The 21,086-nt window shown below is 35.5% G+C and overlaps 1 protein-coding gene across 6 annotated transcripts in view; it reads left to right on the forward strand.

Annotated features, from left to right (window-relative positions):
• CNTLN (centlein) overlaps window positions 1-21,086 on the forward strand; it is a 321,501-nt gene that overhangs the window by 173,075 nt on the left and 127,340 nt on the right. For all 6 annotated transcript variants that reach the window (XR_011531332.1, XM_070589744.1, XM_070589742.1 and 3 more), the window contains exon 13: window positions 4,059-4,159. Coding sequence is in view for 5 of the 6 variants with exons in the window: in XM_070589744.1 (XP_070445845.1) it covers window positions 4,059-4,159 (101 nt within the window). In the remaining variant the exon portion in view is untranslated. The remainder of the gene's footprint in view (window positions 1-4,058; window positions 4,160-21,086) is intronic.

Genomic DNA, 21,086 nt, shown 5'->3' on the forward strand with positions numbered 1-21,086 from the left:
TTCCAGTTTAGTTGTATTGTGGTCATAGAAGATACTTTGCATGATGTAGATCTTTTTAATTTTATTGAGAATTATTTTATGGCCCAGTGTGTGGTTTTACCTTGGTGAAACTTCCATGGCGCTTGAAAAGAATGTGTATCTTGCTGTTATTGGGTGCAGTGTTTTATAAATGTCTAATAGGTCAAGTTTTTTCGCAGTGCTTTTCAAATATTCTATGTTCTTACTGATTTCCATCCACTTTTTCTGTTGATTACTGAGAGAGAGGTGTTAAAAATCTCAGTTTTCAGTTTTCTCAGGATTTAAAAACCTGAAAATGTTTAGCACCTTGTTAGCACAGGTTTAGAATATCCTTTACCAGCGGCTTATTTATCCCTGCTCGTTAGAATGACGCTTTTGGGTTCTGTGTTGAATGCCCCTGGTGTTGAGCAAGATTCTTCTCTCTGGCTAGTCAGAATTCTGTCTCCCAGCCCTTTGTAAGCTCTGGGAATGGTTCCATTTATAGCTCTGCCTGCCTCGTTGAGTTTCATACTATGCATATGATGCAACAAAATATGTAGCCACAGACTCAAATGAATTCTGCAGATTTCTGTAACTTTTCCTCTATGTAGCTTCTTCCTCTCTGGGTACCGTGCTTCACCAATTCCAGACATTTCAGCCTTCTCAAACTAATCTGTTTTTCTTCAACTCAGTGAAGCCATTGTGTTCTTCTTAGGACCCCTCTTCCTGCATCACGTTCTGGAGGGTTCCTCCTGGCAGAAATCTGGACTATCATTAGGGTTCTTGTTGTTGATTTCCTTTCTCTCAGGCATCACAGTTTGGCGCTGCCAGCATCTGAATACAGTTGTTTCATATAACTTGTCCAGTAAGAAGCAGATTTTGAATTGTAGTCCTCATACCAGACAGAATATCAGAAACAGCAGAATAAATGGGTAGTAAATCAGAGTAGAAAGCCAATGTTCATCCTGCTCAGAGGTGCCTGGGCACTCACTCTGTCAGCCCCTCTTCCAAACACCCATTAAGATTTGGGTTGGTGCTTCATTTGACTGAAGAATAAGGTGGTCCCTGATGTTTATAAATAGTTATCAATAAGTGGACTGTGTGAGTTCTTCCTCAAAAAGCACAATCTGTAAGTATAACATATTTCTAAAGAAGCAAGAAATAACATTTCCAACAGCTGTAGCCGTGTATTCTGCTGGATATGTGATCTGAGAGCCAAGGAAAACCAAGTTGAGATGAGCTACACCTGCTTTTTCTTTGTGGGGCCATCTTGCTTCAGTATGTTCCATGTTCTTAGCTAAACAAAGCAGGAACCTAATCTACATTTAATCACTATGTGTACAGGTGTATGTGTGTGCATGTGTGAGTGCCCTTCCCATCAGTCTGTAACCTACCTGAGAAGCTGCAAATATGTGATTCCAGTTTTTAAAACTTTTATGTATGTGTATTTGTGTTTATGTGAACAAAAAATATAAGTAGCAAATCAAACTGTAAATATCAATTTTTTCAAGAAGTAAACTGAGTAAAGGGGAGCGGAAACTACTTGTTTGTTACTTTATATACCTTTTTATTATTTGAATTAATGTAAGAATGGTATTTCTCTTATTATTGAGTACATAAAAGTTTAGAACTGTTATATCTTCCTGGTAAATTATTCCTTTGATCATTGTGTAATGACCATCTTTATCTTTAGTATTTGTTTCCTTAGTGTGTATTTTATTTCCTTATCCTCCTTTTTAAAATCCTTTTCTTGCCTTAGATTTGATTATATTTTTTCTTTTCTTTTTTTTAACCTCTTCTGATTTGTAAATTTTATATTTGCTTTCCAGTCTTTAAATGATTCTTCTTGAAATTCTCACATACATCATTTATTTGACAAAGTCTAAAGTTAATCAGTACCTCTGTCCTTCTCCAACAATACGAGGATCTTAAAATATGTTAACTTTGATCCTTTTCTTGGTCTTATACCATTTTGTTGTTCAGGATTTTAGTTCTACCTTACTTTTTCTCTGCCTTCGTTTAGATATTATGATGGCTTTACATAATAAATGTTTGTTTAGTTCTATGTACGTATTTACAAATGTCTTTCAAAATCATTGCCTACTTTGTTTTGTATGTTGCTTTTGAGTTTGTTGTTTTTTCTTCCTAAAATATATTCTTTAATACTTCTTTCATTTAGGATCTATGAATAGTAAACCTTGGAATGTGGAAGATGTTACTTGTTTTCTTTCTGGCTTTTCTTTTTGGTATGAGAAGTCTGCTGTCATTCCAAAGTTCTTTAGTTGTTAATTGGCTTTTTTCTCAATTTAGTTGATGTTAAAATTGTCTCTTTTTCTTTGATGTTCTGTAGTTTCACTGTTTCTAAGTGTCTGTATAGTTTTATTTAATTTTTTTGCAATTTTTAGTACTCTCTTAATCTGGTAATTCATATTTTTCATCAGCTCTCAATCTTCAGTCATTGTATTTTGAGTATTGTCTTCTCCTATTTTCTCAGTTCTCTCCTTGAATCATTTCTATTAGATGGTGTCTGGGCTTCTTATTCCAACATACTTTATATATCATTACTGTTTTCATTCTCTTTGTTTCTTTGTGTTTTCTTTGATTTTATCAATTTTCATTAGCTTTGTGTGCTATTTAACCCATCCATTGAATTTTAAATCAATTATTATCTTATTATTATTAATTTTCATTGTTTTATTTAGCATTTCTAGATATATTATTTGGTTATTTTTCTTATTTGTCTTCTTTTGTTTCATAAACCTATTCTTCTTTTTTTTTTTTTGATGAGGAAGACTGGCCCTGAGGTAATATCTGTTGCCAGTCTTCCTCTTTTTGCTTGAGGAACATTGTCTCTGATCTAACATCTATGCCAATCTTCTATTTTGTATGTGGGATGCCACCACAGCATGGCTTGATGAGCAGTATGTAGGTCCATTCCTGGAATCCAAACCCGTGAACCCTGGGCCACCAAAGCAGAGTGTGCAAACTTAACCACTACACCACTGGGCTGGCCCCAACCTATTCTTATATGGTATCACCTCTTTTTCTTTTTTCCCAACATTTTAAACATTATAACTTTATAAAAACTCATTTTGAATTGTTCTGTTATCTCTATTTCCTTGCAGTGCATTCTCCTGTTTTGGATAGGGTGATATGTACACTTTCATTCATGGCTAACTTATTCATATATTTTTTCTTATCTGCAAACTTGACTTCTTTGAGATTTATTTTCTGTGGTAGTTTTTCTTTTATCCATTCTCTCAGTTGTGAAAGCCTCTATGTAGTGGATGTTAGTGTCTGCCTGAACTCACCAGTGTATGCTGGCCATAAATCAGTTTTTACATTACTGTCGATTCTTCAGTTCTCTGCAAATGTGTACGGCTCAATTTTGAAAGCAGTAATATAGGCTTAGGATTCTGACCTCTTGTGATTGACTCTGTCTTGCCCTCAGACTGGAGGAGAAAGCCTTTTTTTAATGGAACTCCAACCATATAAGTTCAGATATTCAAGTTTCATTCAGCAAATTTTTGTCTCCCAGCTTCCTGCAGTTAGCCCAGCCATGAAGGGCCTTGAGCATAAACTTCCATCCCACTCATGGAGATCTGGGGTCTCCAAGGGCAGTGTTTGATCCAGGTCTCTAACCATGGTAGCTCAGTTCCGTTCTACTAGCAGGAGTTCTTTGTCTTTACTTGACATCTATAGATTTAGTATCTTTGCTTTCAGTGGTATGTATTAACATTTTTTATTTTTATTTTACGTAGCATATCTGTGTGGTAAAAAGTGATCGGGTAACTTAATACATGATTTTTAAAATCATATAGTTTATATTTTAAGTATGTAGCAAAGTCAAAAATCACTTAAATCACTTAAAATATTTTACTTTTCAGATCCTAATTAAAATTCAATTTTAATTGTTAGAATTTGTTAATATTAATATATTTTTGCTTTTATTTTACTACTAATTCATAGATCTTAAATATCTTTGCTGCTGTTATTTGTTTGCTACATTATTCCTTAACTTACACATTTAAAATAATCATTTATTGTGTTAATTTTCATAGGATGAATCTTCAAGAAGAATTGGATAAACTTAAAGTACAAATATCTCTTGATAAGGCAACAATACAAGAATTGAATACACGTCTGGCTGAGAAAAGAGAAGGTACATTTTTTTGTGAGAACAAATATTTAATGCAGGCATTTTTTTAATTATCCAGTTTTTGGTTTTGTTTTTTTGTGTTTTGGGGGGTTTTTTTTGGTGAGGAAGATTGTCTGTGAGCTAAATCTGTTGCCAATCTTCCTCTTTTTGTTTGAAGAAGATTGTCCCTGAGTCAATATCTGTGCCAGTCTTCCTCCATTTTGTATGTAGGATGATGCCACAGCACAGCTTGATGAGTGGTGTGTAGGTCCATGCCTGGGATCCAAACCCAGGAACCCCAGGCCACCGAAGCAGATTGCGCAAACTTAACCACTATGCCACCAAGCCAGCCCCTCATTATCCAGTTCTTGATGTTTCTTCTAAGAATCTTATGTTTTTCCCTTTGTTTAAACTGCGTTACTCATTGATATCTTATTAACATTTTCACCTTTCATGAGAAAATCAAATAGAGAGAATACCTAAAAGTCAGCTTTATAATTTATTAAAAATTCTAAAGAGATGTTTGGTAAGGAAAAAAGATGTTCATTTTTTATTCATTGAAAAAGTTTTACTAGTTATGTTTGTTCACAGTTTTATAGATAATATGGAGTTATTATACTCAATATCAATAATTCATTTATATTTTCACTTGATATTACATTTTTCTAGAAATCATTTAGTTCTCATCTATTTTCCTAGAATCAGAATCATAGAGTTAGCCTAAAAGGGTTCAGTAAGAGGGAATGCATCTGCTCCAATTGAAAGATTATTCATTTGTCAAAATCAAGATACTATATTTACTAGAGAACTTCAGTACCTCATTAGAAAAATGCAAATAAGGTTGATATGACAGGATTTCTTCTTATTTAACCTTACTACAGTTTAATTGTTACCACTATACTTTTTAGATGTTGACAGTTTATATTTAATAATGAACAATAAGTTATACTTAATGCATTTATAATTGTATTAATATACCACTCATCTGACAGTTGTCCTCATTACTTTTGTTCCAGTTGCTCTTACTTAGGTCACTGGTGACTTGTGAAGGCCAATGTTTGAAACCTTATATTTTACATCATTGATTTATATCATATTTCAAGCTTGCTCCTTTATTGGCTTCTGAAACATTGGTTTTCCCCTGTTTACCTCCTATTTTTCTTGCCTATATCTTTTTTGTCTCTTCCACTGGAACTTATTACCATTGACTCCTTAGTTATTGGGATTCTCTAAGACTTTATCCTTGATTTACTTTTTGAAAATAATAACTTTATTGTTTTTGGAAAATTATATATACTTATAAATATTCAAGAAATAAGAAAGAATAAAAAGAAGAAAGCAAAGAAAAGACTCCTAATTCACAAACACTTAAAACTCAAAATTTCAATATTAAATAATTATAAAATCAAATATCTCTTAATACTTATAGAAAGAAGCCTAGAGTGATAAATTGTGTGAAAAGAAAACCATAATATATGCTATTTTTAGAAAAGATATTTACATATTATTTTATTTTGTAGCCAACCAAATAAAAAGAAATACACGTAAAAGTAAAGGAACTTTTGAATTTTGGGTAAATGTTTCATTACTTCAAGAGATACTAATTTCTATAAGTTGTCTCTAAGACTAAGAAGAAAGGTTCAAAAAATGTTGAAGATGGAATTACTTTGTATTTTTTAAAGTATATATTAAAAATTAACATCTTGTCATGCGTGATGACAAAAAAAATCATTTTTACAGAACATTTCGTTTCCCCATGTGTTGAATTTTTTTCGTTAAAATATCTCTTAATTTTATTAAAGTCTATAATCTTCTACATTGCAACAATGATTTAGTCAGTTTTAAAGTCTAATTTCTACATATAATGGGCTCAGTACTCAGCACTTGTTTTAAAGCCATTGCCTTTGTATTCATGAATTCTTCATTTTGATGTTTTTTTCATGGTTAGCCGGATAAAATTCAAAGTATGTTTTTTGAAGAAGGAATCAAAATAGCCGTGTTTGTAAGAGCTTGCATGTTTAAGAATGTGTTTCAACAGTCTTTCTAGTCGAGGGGTGAATTGGCTGGGTATGAATTTATTGAGTCACACTCTTCTCCCCTCAGCAATTTCTAGATATTACCCATTTTTAGAGTAGACAGTTGCTGTGAAGTTGTATTATGGAGAAACATGTGATTTCTCCTCACTCCTTGCTTTGGATGTGACTTGCTTTTGCCATGTGGATGCCTGAATTTTTGATGTTCCAAAATTTAAATAGAATATGTCTTGACATACTTTGCTCTAAATTGTATTTGCTTGGATTATCTATACAATTTATTTGTCAGTAAAGATCTTCCTTCATTCCAAAGAAAGTTTCCTTATCTATTTTTGCATATTCCATTTTTTATACTCTAATTCAAGGACATCAGTTGTCTTTAGGTTAGATTATTTTTTGTTTGACTTTCATATCTATTTTCTTCTAAATCTTTGTCTTTTTCTTTTACATTCAGTTTATCTCCAGACTTTCCATCATCAGTAATTTAATTGGTAGCCATGTATATTCCTTCCTTTTTTCTCTCTAATATTTCTATTAAATATTAATAGACTTTTATTAAATCTACAATGATGTTTTTTGGTTCTCAATTTATTGCATCAGCTCTTCAAATTCCCTCTTTATTTCCTTTGGATGTCTTATTATCTCTTTTTTGAGCTCATATTTTATTAAATTCAGAGTTTTGATAAATTCTTCTTTTTCTTTAAAAGTGGTTTCTTCCAGGCTGGATTTTAAATCTGTATTTTGTTAAATGTCCAGTTCATTGTGCTACCATAGAGTGTTTCCTGTTCTGGAAGGGGTGATTCCAAGGATTCAAACTGTTACCTGGCTTTAATGAGGAGTCTTAGATGTAGCCAACCTGGTGGTTCTCATCTTTCTCTACTAAGAACCTTTTCTGCTGCTCTTCATTTCTTTCTATAGATCTAGATTTACACGTGGTATCATTTTCTTTCTTCCTGAAGGACTCTTTTTTAATATTTCTTATAGTGCACATCTGCTGGTAATGAATTCTTTCAGCTTTTATACACCTGGATTAAAAAATCTGTATTTTATCTTCATTTTTGAAAGATATTGTCAGTAAGTATAGAATTCTGCATTGGCAATTATTTTCTTGTTTTAGTACTTTAAAAAATTTACTCCACTAACTTCTGACTTAAATTATTTCCAGTGAGAATTCTGCTGTCATTCTTACCTTTTTTCAACAGTATATAGTGTGTCTTTTTTTGTTACTCACTGCTGCTGGGAGCAGGAACTAGTCTTGGGTCTATGTGAGCTTCGGAGAATGTTTCCCTAATATTTGGGTGGTTCTTTCTTTGAGTTGTTTACTCACATTCATGTGCTGCTCAGTACTTAGCTGAAGACTCAAGGGGGACCCTCTCTAGATCTTCAGAGCTCTCCCTATCTCTGAGCAGATCTTTCTTCTCTGGCACTTTGCCCTACAAACTCTAGCTTCCTTGGCCTCCCTAGACTTTGGGGTCTGTCTCTTCAATTGAGGAAGATCACCAGACTCCGTTTAGGCACTCCATTTCTGTGCTGTGGCCTGGAAGCTCTCTCTAGGCAGTAAGCTGGAGCAATCATAGGGTACACTTCATTTTTTGCTCTCTCTGAGATGACTGCCTTGTATTATCTTATGCCCAATGTCTAAAAACCATTTTTTCATGTACTTTGTCTAGTTTTTTATTTGTTCCATGTGGAAGAGTAAATCTGGCACCTCTATCTTTTATTGTCATTGAACATGTTTTCCCGTCATTAAAGTCCAAAATCTATATGAATAGTAAGTAACCTCTCTCCGTGTGCCAGATGTATATTTCTTGTTTCCTGCTACTTGTTTTTCCCTGGCTATTCTTGCAACTATTTTAAAAGTTAAGTCTTTCCTTCAAAAAAAGCTCATTACCTTTTCTCTCAAATCAGTTCCACCTCCTCTAAACCTCCCACATGAACACCTTAATCCTCTACCACACTAAATTTCTCTTTAATGAAAATTGCAATTCATAGTATAGTGAATCTTTAAAATAATCCCAGAATATCTCTGTCAGGAGCTCAACTCAGCTGGAGAGAACTGAGCTGCCAGGTATCCAAGTGGCTGATTTAAGATAATAAGCCAAAGTAAAAGAAATAGTCAAGGCTTTAATCACTTACTGTATAAGCAAGAGGCTAAAGTGGAGAAAGCGCCAACTCCTCCTGTTCCATTTTCCCCCATGGAACTGCATGCCAGTTGAGATCAGATGGATCCGCACAGACGTAGGGATTGTCTCACTGCCAAAGGAGCCCTGAACAAAAGTCTCCTGCGTTTTTATTGACCTCAGTCTTGGGAGAGAGAGGGGGGGGAGGGCCAGGAGAGGAAAGGTACTGAGTACTGAGTTTGAATGAAGAAAAGTGTCTTCAGGATTACCATCTCCCCTAACCACCAAATATGTTGGCAGAGGCACCTGAAGAAGGCCTTAGCCAAAGGGTCCCCAATAAGGAGGGCTCTCAGAGGAAGCCTAGTGGAGGCTCTGAGGCTATGAATACAGATATGCATAAAAATGTAGTTGGCCATGGGGAGCTGAGTCCTTAACTGTAACTCTCTTCAGGGACTGTAGTCCATTGACTGCACCAGGTCCGGTTGGGGAGGGAGCTTTCCTGTATGAAGCATGCCAGGTAAAGAATGTAATTACCTCTAGTCTGGCCTGAAAAGTGACATATAGGATTTGACTGGGATCAGGAATCCTTCATCTTTACTGCAGATGCACAAGTATGTTCATAAAACCACTGTTTATGGTATTCTTCATTGAAAGCCAAAGGTTTGTTTATCAACCAAAGAATGCAACAAACAAACAAGTGTGGAGGAGGAAGAAATTTTCCTCTACCCTTCTAGATTCTTCTGGCTGGTCTAAGAATTAAATTGGCACGTGATGGGTTAATAGGAGAAACTCAAATTTACTTTTGTATGTACAGGAATACATACATTAGAGAGTCAGAGACCTCATATACATGAGAGGTTTGAAGACAGAAAGGTAAAATGAGGTATTCATGCCATCTTGAGCCAAGGAATGGGATAGGGGCCTGAGGCTTCAGAGGGGAAGAGAGTAGTTCACATGACAATAAAAAGAGCAGATGCTCAGTAATTAGATATTTGCCCTGCCATACAGATAAGTCATAAAAAGTTATCTCTGGTAGTAAATCTTCTTGTGGGAAAGGCCTCCAATTTAAATTCTTTAAAGGAGAGGTAAAAGTTTTTCTTGAGCTCATAGATTCTCAATTAATTTCAGTTCAAAATAATCCATGAGCCAAAGTGGCACAACCTGGGGAAGCCTATTCTGAACCCCTCTAGTCCCGCCTTTGAAACTTCATAAATTTCACCTTCCAGAGGTTGGTTTGGTAGATTGCTCCAACTCATTGAATCAGTCTCTCAGTTTAGAGAATAGGTTAGAAAGTTCAGTTAAACAGTTATGTACAGTTTCAGGAGACATTCTTGCAGGTGGGATCCCAAAGTTAGGCCTGTATTGTGTAAGCAAGTAATCAGGTATTTAATAGGAGACATGTCTATGAAACAAAGGAAAACAAAGATTAATGGTTGGCGCAAATTTTAAACCAGTTTCTGAGGTTAAGGGGCAGCCAGTCAAGAAGATTTCTAGATGTCAGGGTCAAATCATCTTTTGCACTTTGACATGTCTCTGATGATGTTATAGGTTTTCAGCTAAACTTTCTAAGTGGCTTACATAACAGTAGGCACAAAGATTGTCTAAACATGGGCATGGGCTGTTGTGCTGACCTCTCTTAAGTTTATGTCAAATTATTCAGCCTCTGTTTGCAGGTCTTTAGGGAAAAGAACACTTTTAGTTTTCAATGATTTCAAGTCAAAAAGATGGGAGAAAATTGTTTATGGTAATTTGGAGGTCTGTAGCCAAGTATCAGAGCAAAATAGAAGAATTTAGGATACAGTCTGGTTTACAGGTAGTAAATGAAAGCTTAAAAGACAGTGAACAGCACTAGAATCTAACATCTACAAAAGTGTGTGATAGTTTCTATTGAAACATAATTTTTCTCTCTAAGATCACCCTCATTTCTACCAAAGATAGCCAAATTAAGTCTAATTTTTTTGCAAAATAAGTTCAATAAACTTGACCTGTGATTTATATAAATGCATCAAGAATAGGGATTAACCATATAGGAAGCTCTTTTAAATATGCTTTGCTGGAACTTTCCATAAGGAATCTCAGATTGAATTTTTGAAAGCCCTCTTGAGTCTGGGAAAGCCAAGCCAAGGACTATCATCAGACTTTGCTAGCAATACGTATAGATTTGAGTGAATTGCTCTCTTCTCAGAGTATCTAAAATATCTGGAGGTTCCTGAGCCTGCCAGGAAGTGATCTTTCTTACTCACCTGGTAAGGCTGCTGGGAACCCTGTAACCCAGGTCTGAGGCTGTTTTTCCAGGATGTTTTATTGGCTCCATAAAATCAATCTTCAGTCCTTAAAGCTGTTTAGTCATATCTGAGTCTATGCATGTCTTTCTCAAATATGACTTCAGTCAAAGCCTTGGTAGTATAACCAATGTTTCCCAATTGTGTCCTGCTACAAAGAAAGCAGATTCTTATTGAACTTATGCAACTAAAAATTTTGTCATGAAAATAGGAATACTCACAGAGAGTTTCCAAATTCTGAAGTGATCGGGTAGGAAGAAAGAGATATGTTTCAAGTTTGCTTATAAAGGTATAATTTACCAATTCCTGTAGTCATAGTTAGCTTAGGAGAAATAAAAATTTTCTTATATCTGGGAAACAAAGGATTAAAAAAATATTTCAGATAAAAATCATAAAAATTGTGATTATATTTATCACTTCATTCAGTCCTATGTAATTAATTCATGTTGATCTTGTTTTTTCGTTAGCAGTTCTATGAAGCCATCAGTTTTTCCATTAGAGTTCTGTAATTTCTTACCCAGTTCAATGGTATGATCTGAAAGTTATCAGAAACCTATACTTGTCAAAAAGTGCTTTCTATGAATCTTCTTGAAGTTGAAGTATTTTTGCAAAAGCATCAGAGTAAAACAATAACTGTCTCTAAATGGCAAAAGACAGCATTGTAATGCATCTGAGAAAGAAACTTGGTTATTTTTATGACGTACAACATTTTAAGATAACGAGAATTACAAGTGATAAAGGTATACCAGGGCATACCAGAACTTTTGAAATTTCGTGTAATTTCTAGGACATTTATAGTAATACCATTCACCCATACGATACAACCAAAGAAAATTTATCATCTTTTATTTGATAATGTTACCCATGAAGTTTAACATACCAAATAAGTCTAATTAGTTTAACATCTCTCTTTTTATAAGGAGAGAAAACAGATCTTTTTAGGTTCCAGGGACCCTCTTTTTGACCTATTTCCAGGTCAAAAAGACTTCATTTAGAATTTGATTTTGGGAAGTTTGTCAAAAATATCAAAGAGGGCAACACAGAAAATTATTTTGATCAAACATAACGTCTTTGCTTTCCTTTTATAAGCTCTTATCAGGAGCATGCCAATAGTACAGGAAATCTTTATCCTCTTTAAAGATGAAGGAATATTAAGTTTTAAATTTACATAAGTACATTATTGATATTAATACTTATTTTTTAAACCCTTGTAATACAATTCAGCTTTAGCCAGGTTAATTACAGAAGGTAAAATTCTCTCTCTCATTCATTCCATTCTGAAATAACCAGGACAAAATTACTTTCATTTCCCTTAATGAAAACACATCTCCATACCTCACATCCTTTTTTTTCTTAGTGTGGCACAAAACATGTTCATTGATAGACATGAATATCTTTAGTTTCTCTGTAAAAGGAAGCCAAAAGTAGATAGACCTGTGTTCAGTAATTAATGCTTCAGTATTTTATCTTATTTAGAAATGATCTAAATATACACAGAATTTCTGTCAATCATCTATCATTATCAATAGCTGTCATTTAACTTAGCAAAACTCTAAAGTTTCAAGTAATCAAAAAGATTCTGGAAGCTTTCTTTAAATACTTATACCATGAAACATAATTATTGCTAAAAAGTTCACCTAAAAACCTTTTATCTTACTTAGATTTATTTAATCTACTTGTTCCCAATAATTATATTTAGATTACTCAAAAAAATTTCATGAGATATTAGACAAAGTCAGCCATCGTTCTAAGTTATTTTTCTTTCACTGACAAATTTTGTAACACAGATATAATGAACTTATTTGACTAATAAACCCAGGTAGAATAAAAGTTGTATGTCTACATTATATTCATTGCTGATGACTCTAAAGACATGCCTATTTTATTAATCTAACAAACTTAAACTAGCTTTAGTACTGAATATTTTCCCAGGTTACATGAACCTGAAAGGCACTTGGGCTAGTTTTCATTATATTTCTGAGAACTTTAAGAATATTTAATTTATAAGTGCTCAGTTTTAAGCTAATTAAATAGAGCTCTTTTACAAATTAATTTTGGCAATACCATCTGGAGGTAGAAAAATATCACATATATATAGCATACATTCATAGACATACACAGATAGGCAGATGCAAGCAGAGTCCTTAAATAGCTTTTGTTTTAAAGTTTTATCCACAAGGTGGGTATAATAATGTAAAACTAACTAGTTAGTAAAAGAACAGTTGGATCAAAACTGTTTCTGGCAGATGGAATAAATTAAGGTTGCCTGCTTAGATGGCTAAAGCTTTTTCTACTAATATTTGTGGAGAAGACACTTAAGATTTGTATTTGTTCTTGGCAAGTAATCTTATAGAAGCTGTGGCCTAGATTTTGGGCAAGGGTTCTTCTATAGCTCTTTGTATTTTTAAAAGACCTCCTGTTCCTTTTTCTTTCCTTCAGTCTTAGGAATTGGGGATGGTCTCGATAAGATTCCTGGAGAGATTACAAGCCTTTTGAGGTAAATAGAGGAGGTTTCAGTATTGGTCAAAAAGAATGGGTGGCATCTGAACTGCCTTTAGAGCTGCATTTCCAGTCTTGCAAAGATTTATAACCTAGGGACAGTTGCTCTCAATTCCTCAGGAGTTGGGTTGTAACTTAAATGACATACATCATAGGTTGACTTACCCATCCAACTACATCATTCCTAATTTGCTTCTTTCCCTCCTGTGTACTTAGTTTTATTTAGATGAGGGAAGAAGGCCTAATAAAATTCCTATCAGGCTGTGAATATCACCTTCCAGTTTCTGGCCAACCTTTGAGCATAGAGCTACTAAAAAAAATTCTTTTAAATATCTTGCCAGTTTTTAGCTAGGACAAACAGTAAATATTCCTGGCAGTATTAAACAACTCCATGGACCCAAGAGGCATCCCCAAAGGTTGTTACCTTCCCAAGATCCAGTCACTCCTAAAGATGGACAAAAGAAAGGCTGACAGCCTGCATGTCCCAGGCAGGCAGAAAGCCAAGCCCAGCCCTTAGGACACAAAATGAGACAAGCAAGAAGGCAATAGCTATTCCTGGTAGGGAAAGGGTCAATAACTAATGGGTCTGGATTTGGAAAGGAAGGGACAATGTGAAATTTTATTTTGCTCCCTTGGCTGGGCACTATAGAATGGCCACTGATCTTTTAATTCTTTTCTGTATTTGGTAGGATCTTCTGAAAGTGTAGGAAAAAAGGCTTTATAATTCAAAAGATCTGCTGCTGTCCAGGGGACATGAATTCACTGGGCAGAGCTGGGGCGGGGGGTGATCTGGGATATAGCTGCAAAAGATATTGCATAGGAAGGCCTGAAGCTGACAGAGCCTGATTATAGAGTCCAGCAAAGCAACTCCTACTGCATGTCCCTGGTGCTTCTGCTAAATTCATTTTCTGGCTTTCACCATTTACATGAATAACCTGTATATTCTTAGAGATTAGGCTGGAGTATTTTCTGTAAATCTTGTAGGAAAGTTAAAACATGCAGATGGGGCCAGATTTTAAGAAGAGGATTTTATGTTGGATTTTTATTTTAAGTCTAATTTTCTGTTCTTTTATCTTGTTAGGGAGTCCCTAAGTCTAGCTGTTACATTATTTTTTTTTCCTTAAATGCCAGACAATTGTATTTTGAAAGTCCTGATTTTTCTTTTTTACAATATCTGCAAATGTCTGAAGGCAAATTGGAAGGGGTCTGAGTGGATTTTAATTTTTGTTCTAATTTCTGTCCTTTCAACTTATTAAGGGAGTCTCAGTGGCTAGCTCTTATACAAATATGAGAGATATGAGAGCTCTCTAAAAGTTTTTTCCAATTTAGAAGTTTTTCCAATTCAGAGGATCTATTGTCTGGCTATTGATGAGTAGGATCCTATTAGCCCAACTCAAACCAATAAGCCTTTTTATAGTTTAACCAAGAACACAGGAGGTGTTCCACAAGAGAGTGCAAAACAATGCAGCCCTCACAAGATCCAGACAGTTCACTCCGAGTTAGCCTAAGACTTTTGAGGGGCACTGTTTTTAAATAGCTGTTCCAAAATGCAGGGAATCACATTTCCCCCCTTTTTGAGTAGAATAGGTTTAGATTTCCTTAGCCTGGATCCATAGCCTGTTCAGCTGCCTGCCAGATGCATATGCATCCTCTGGCTGGCAGAGAACAGAAAACAATGACCCTCTCTTGGAGGAAAAGTACTCTAGAGTACTTTAGCAAAGTAGTCTATCAAATTTACCAGGGTTGCTTAAGCCTAAGAAACTAGTTCCACAAATATTCTCCTGCTAATCTAAACTTAGGAAAGAGAGAAAAAGACTCTTACTACTCTTGCTTTCAGTAGACCCTGCAATGGCAGAGATCCAGGAGACTGATGGGGCAAGAAGTCTTACTTTCTGCTGGTGTTTGTCAGATGTCCCAGGATCTGTCAGCTGCAGCAGCCTCAGAGGGATCAGAGTGCAGCCAGGGAAGTTTATCCTGCTGACTATGCCAACTGTGGGGAGGAAGAAATTTTCCTCTACCCTTCTAGGTTTTTCTGGCTGGTCTAAGTATTAAATTGATATGAGACAGATTAACAGGAGAAAATCAAATTTAATTTTGTATATACGGGAACCCCACATACGTGAGAGACTCAGAGACCTCACATTCATGAGAGGTTTGAAGACAGAAAGGTAAAATGAGGTATTTGTGCCATCTTGAGCAAAGGAATGGGCTAGGGGCCTGAGGCTTCATAGAAGAGGGTAATTCTCTGGATGATAAAAAAAGAGCAGATGTTCAGTAATTAGATGTTTGCCCTACCATACAGATAGGTCATAAAAAGTTATTTCTGGCAATAACTCTTATTATGGGCAAGAACCCCAATTTAAATTCTTTAAATTCTTAAAAGTTTCTCTTGAACTCTCAGGGTCTCAGTTGCCTTCAGCTCAAAATAATCCACATGCCAAAGTGGCACATCTTGGGGAAGCCTGTTCTGAATCTCTTCCAGGCAAACATGAAAACTCATCCATAAACAGCAGGAAGCCTTTATTTATTGCTTGTAAGTCTGTGAGTTGGCTAAAGCAACTCTCCTTGCTGCAGGTCATCTGATCTATCACTGTTTCAGGCTGCAAGTCGAGTTAACTTCTGCTACATGTGTCTGATTCTTGGCCACAAAGAGACAAACATGCAGAGCCTCTTAGGCCTAGATTTGGCACTGGCACGTTGTAACTTCCACCCACATTTCTTTGGCTAAAGTAAGTCATTTTATTAAATATTGCTAGCAACAATTACTACTATCAATATGAGTTTCTGTGGAGGATTGGGGGAGCATATGAGACTTTTTTAGGCCCTCACCCATAGTCTTTGTAGAAGTCCTTTTGTCTAGCTGAAAGGATCTACTAAGCATCACATTATTATTTTCCAAGATTATTAAGAACAGTCATGACAACCAAACCCATTAATGTCAATGTCTTGGATTTGACCTTTATCCTGACAATGATTCAGTGGCTCCTTCTTTGATATGATGCGAAACACTTTCATTTTCCAACCCGAAAGTACTGGAACATAAGTACTTCTGTATGCCTATGGCCATTTCCTTTCTGAGCTCAGTTCTTTCCTTTAGTACCTAGTCAAGTGCAGCCAGCAACAACCAACTCACACTATCAGCATTCTGCGTTGAAACTTCCTTACTCAATATTATAAATTCATTAGCTGCATTTTTTGTCTTCCATGTTTTGCCAGATGGCAGTTTGCCAATTGTTTGCCGCTACATACCATGGTCACCATTTTCTCAGCCTCCTGTAATGTATTTTTTTGCTACTCACCACCCAGTCCCAAAATCAATCCTGCATAATTTAGGTTTTTATCATAGCAGCACCCTGCTTATAATTACCAATTTCTGTGTCTGGCAGCTTTTACTACAGAATGAACAACCACAAAATCTCAATGGCATACAATAATATACATTTATATCTTGCTTCTGATTTCTGCAGATCAGCTGGGGCAGATGTACTTCAGGCTACGTATTGGGTTCACACCGTTCCACATGTCTCAATCTTGGGGCCCAGGCTGAAGGGGGCAGTGACTGCCTGGACATGTTCTTTTCAAAGCAGATATTGGAAACTTCCAAGGGGAGAGAAGAAACACACTTAAGTTTTAGGCTTATAACAGATACATACTCATTTATACCTACATTCCTTTAGTCAAAGCAACTCATATGACCAAGTTCAACACCTATGGAGCAGGGATCTGTACTCTTCCCGTGAAGGTAGAGGAGGAGGGAGTAAGCATTTGCTGAGTAATACACTACCGTAGCATGATATAAAAGTATAAACTAATGAAAGAAAGTATGCTAGGGCTGTTAGTAGAGGTCGCAAATATATGACTTTATAGATGGTCTGGCTCAATCTAGGAAATAAAGCATCTAGGATGGAGTAAATGGATTATAAATTTCACATTAGCTTTAATAAATATTACTTTAAAAAACCCCAAACACTGGTACTTTCATAATAGTTGGGTAGCATACAGATTGAACTTAGAATTTCTGGCAAGTATCTCCAGTTTACTTACTATTAAGACAAGATTGTGGGCAGATGCATACCAAAAGAACCTGACCGAAAAATCAGGCCTTGAGATATGGTCATCCTGCTTTAACTCATGGGTGAGTCAAGGGAAAACTTTCAACACATTCAGGTTTTTTCAAATGAAGCCAAAAATTCTTCAAAAGAAGTAAAATTATCAAAATATCACTTACTTCTTAGAATAATTAACATTAAGTAATTCTTTATGGCCATAATTTAATTACATATTCATTAAAATATTGAGACTATACTTAAGCACCTAAAAATTTAAAGAGGATAAACAAGAAGTTTCTAAACCTTTGCAGTACATTTTATAAAGAAGGGGAGAGTCAGAGTGCAATTTTGTTTTATACCACGTATAATTGCTGTCTGATCCAGCATAAGAGGGTTCCTTCTGGCTCTGTTCTTGGTATGTTAATGTGCAGACTTTTTGATCTCTTATTACTTTCTTATTTAGTGACTTCCTACTGATACAGGATGAAGACTGCATTCCATTATCCCACTGTAATCTAGCCCTTGCTGACCTCTTTAGCCTTATCTTTCATATGTTTAGCCTTATTTTTACATCCTGGAATAGGAAAATCAGCAAAATAAAACCCCAAATGTGCTTTACCATTGATTACTTTTGGACAGTTATGTGTAGTACTCTCTTCCTTTCTTTGTCAGTTCCATCTGAAAAAGACTTACTCATCTTTAATGACTGGATTAACCTCCTATTGGAAGCATTTGAAAGGGAGGGGAAAATAATTTTCCTTCTACCTTTCTAAATTTTTGGCTGGGGCCCCTGTAACAAAAGACAGATTAACAGGAGAAAAACAAATTTATTAGCATGTATATCTCACCTATACATGGGAGATACCCAGGGAAATGAGTACCCTAAGGAGATAGCTTAGAATTTGGGCTTAAATACCATCTTCAGCTGAAACAAAAAAAGAAGGATGTGGAGGAGATCAGTTATGAGAAGGTGACCAGGAAAATGTAGGATAAAAAAGAGTATGGTTTATTATGCTGATTTAACTCAGTGCCTTCTCCATTGATAAGAGTTTGTTGTATTTTAGGCATCCCTCTATTCCTTGTACAGAGAGGGAGATACCCTTACAAATGGAGATTTACTTTATAAATTACCCTTGCAGAAGGGTAACTTCTTTGTTTACAGAGCTTTTCCTATGTGTGCTGTTTCTGAAAATAATATGCTCAAAATAATCCTTATACCGAAGAGGCATATTTTGGGGTGGCATCTTCTGCCCTCCTATACCTTTATCTTCTTTCTCTTCTGTGTCCTCAATGTATTCTATATATTTGTACATATAAAATGTACACTGTCAGCGAGGAAAACAATTTTCCTCTACCTTTCTAAGCTCTTCAGACTGTTCTAAGAATTAAATTGACATGGGACAGATTAACAGGAGAAAATCAAATTTAATTTCATACATACAGGCGCTCCATAAGACAAAGACAGTCAGGCAGTTGAGGCTTATGTCTGTCCTGAGCTAAGAAGGGGTTAGGGATCTGGGACTTCAAAGGGAAGAAAGAGAGTTCACATGGAGATGAAAAGAGCAGATGTTTGGTAAGCAAATCTTTGCTGGTCCATGCAGAAACAATGGGACACAGAGAGAAATTTTAACAGATTTTGCTAGGTTCCTCCTTGTCGACTACACTTAGTTCATAGTATACTGTAGTTATCTACAGTGATAGTTCTCTTCCTGGACTACGTCCTCTATCTAAATTCTTTTAGGCAGGTAAGGGGGAGATAAAAATAAAAACTTCCTGAATCCTTTATTTCTTAAAAATAATCAGCCTAAAATAATCTTCATGCCAAAGAGACACATTTTATGGTGGCAAATTCTGCTCCCCTGCAGTTCTTTATGTGTGTGTGTGTGTGTGTGTGTAATCTTTTGGTTGCTGCTATAATGCTTAAGATCATGCTTCCTTGTAGTTGCTATTGTCAATGCAAAATAACCCATAACCATTCTATAGATAAGAGAGGTAAGGTGAGTTTTATTTGATCCAGCGTGAGTGTTATAACCCGGGAAGGTCTTTTCCAGAAAGGAAGAAAGCGTTCCAGAGAAACTTGGTTTTTAGTACAGTCTTATACCTTTTTAGAACAAAGAACATACATTAAACATGCTCAGATACATATTCATCAAAGTCTCAAAGAGGTATTCAGTTACAAATTAGCAGATTGACGAGACCCTGACATCAGGAGAGGGAGTAATACCCATGTTACCAATAGGGTGTAGGAGGGGAAGTATGCTGCATTCTTATCTTAAGAGACTGCATTCTTTACTTTCTTGGTTAAAGCAGATGTACAATGTATGTTTGATAGTCTGTAATTCAAACTTCTTTAGTTTAAGCTGATCAGTTTTGAAGCTGGATAGTTATGCCATATCCCTCAATATGTGAAAATCTCCTGTCACTATTAAAAAATATATATATAAAATAACTAATAAAAGATTAAAAATAGGAGTTTTAAGATTAAGAAATAATTTTTAAAAGAAGCAAAAGGATTAATATTAGGAATATGGGAAAATATTAAAATCAATTGAAACAAAAGTAAATTAAAACAAATATTTTGTAACATGAAATATGCTTGAAACCAGAAACACAAATTAAAATGTTAAATTTCACATGGCTAATTCATTTAAATGTAAAAATAATAATTAAAATGTAATAAAACACTTGAACATAGAAAATAAACTGTTTAAAATATTTAAAAATTATGAGTTGAAAGAGTAGCTTAATAGTAATAAGAGGGTATTATACATCATTCCTAGCTAGTTAGAGGAATTAAAGATAGTGTATTAAAATCTCCCTAACCCACCCACATGAATTAACAGAATTGAGGACACTTGAGTAAAGACATTTTATTTTTTTTATAGGTTTTTTTTTTTCCTTTTCCTCCCCAAAGCCCCCTGGTACATAGTTGTATATTCTTAGTGGTGGGTCCTTCTAGTTGTGGCATGTGGGACGCAGCCTCAGCATGGCTCGATGAGTGGTGCCGTGTCCGAGCCCAGGATTCGAACCGACGAAACACTGGTCCGCCTGCAGCAGAGCACGCGAACTTAACCACTCGGCCACGGGGCCGGCCCCAAAGACATTTTATGTTTAAGGCAAAGAAGACTATTTATTGAATGTAGTTGACAATGAAGAAGATACAAAAAAACTCCTATCTATTCTCCTGTTCTCCCACTTCTCTTTGTAGAAACCTCCTTCTCAGAATAGTTGTGGCTTGTGACAAAAATGGGTTACTTCTCTTTCAAAGTTATCTGATTGCATGGATTCCTCTCAAGGCTCCTGTCTATGTAAAGTCAAAGGGGATGGGTTGAGTCTCAAGAAAGAAATGCTAGGCACTACACTCACATCCACTGACTGAGATTCTTTCCTATGCATCAGAAACAGGATTTATTTCTTGCTCTCCAGTTTACCCATTGGAAATGGGACTTTATTTTTCATTAGTTTAAGGTTACGTTTCAGAGAAGATGGGTTCTAAGTATAGTTGGCTGATCTGCTTTTACCTTGCCTAAGGAGACAATGTTTAATACACAAAATTTTTTTCATGGCAAGTCTTGTTGAATATTACATATTTATTTCAGTTTATTTATCCAAAATGATATTAGGAGTTTTTACTCACAGCTCTTCTGATACCAGATGTGTGAATTTTTTAACTCCACCTGACAAGTAATTCTCTGATATTCTGGATACTAACTTGGTATCCTACAATTCAGTTCTTACACTAACAACCCAGAGTTAGCACAGACCCCACAGGCTAAGGGCTCAATCCCACAGGACTGCACCCACTTCAGATGCCAATTGCGAGTCTCAGATTGCCACCTGTATCACTGACCAACCAGCTATGAATTGAGTGTTCCCACAACCCTCTCCTCGGGTTCAGATTATTTGCTAGAAAAGCTCACACAATTCAAGAAAGCACTTTACTTACTATTACTGGTTTATTATAAAGG

This window comes from Equus przewalskii, chromosome 22 (genome assembly GCF_037783145.1).
Source record: "Equus przewalskii isolate Varuska chromosome 22, EquPr2, whole genome shotgun sequence".
NCBI classification, from domain to species: domain Eukaryota; kingdom Metazoa; phylum Chordata; class Mammalia; order Perissodactyla; family Equidae; genus Equus; species Equus przewalskii.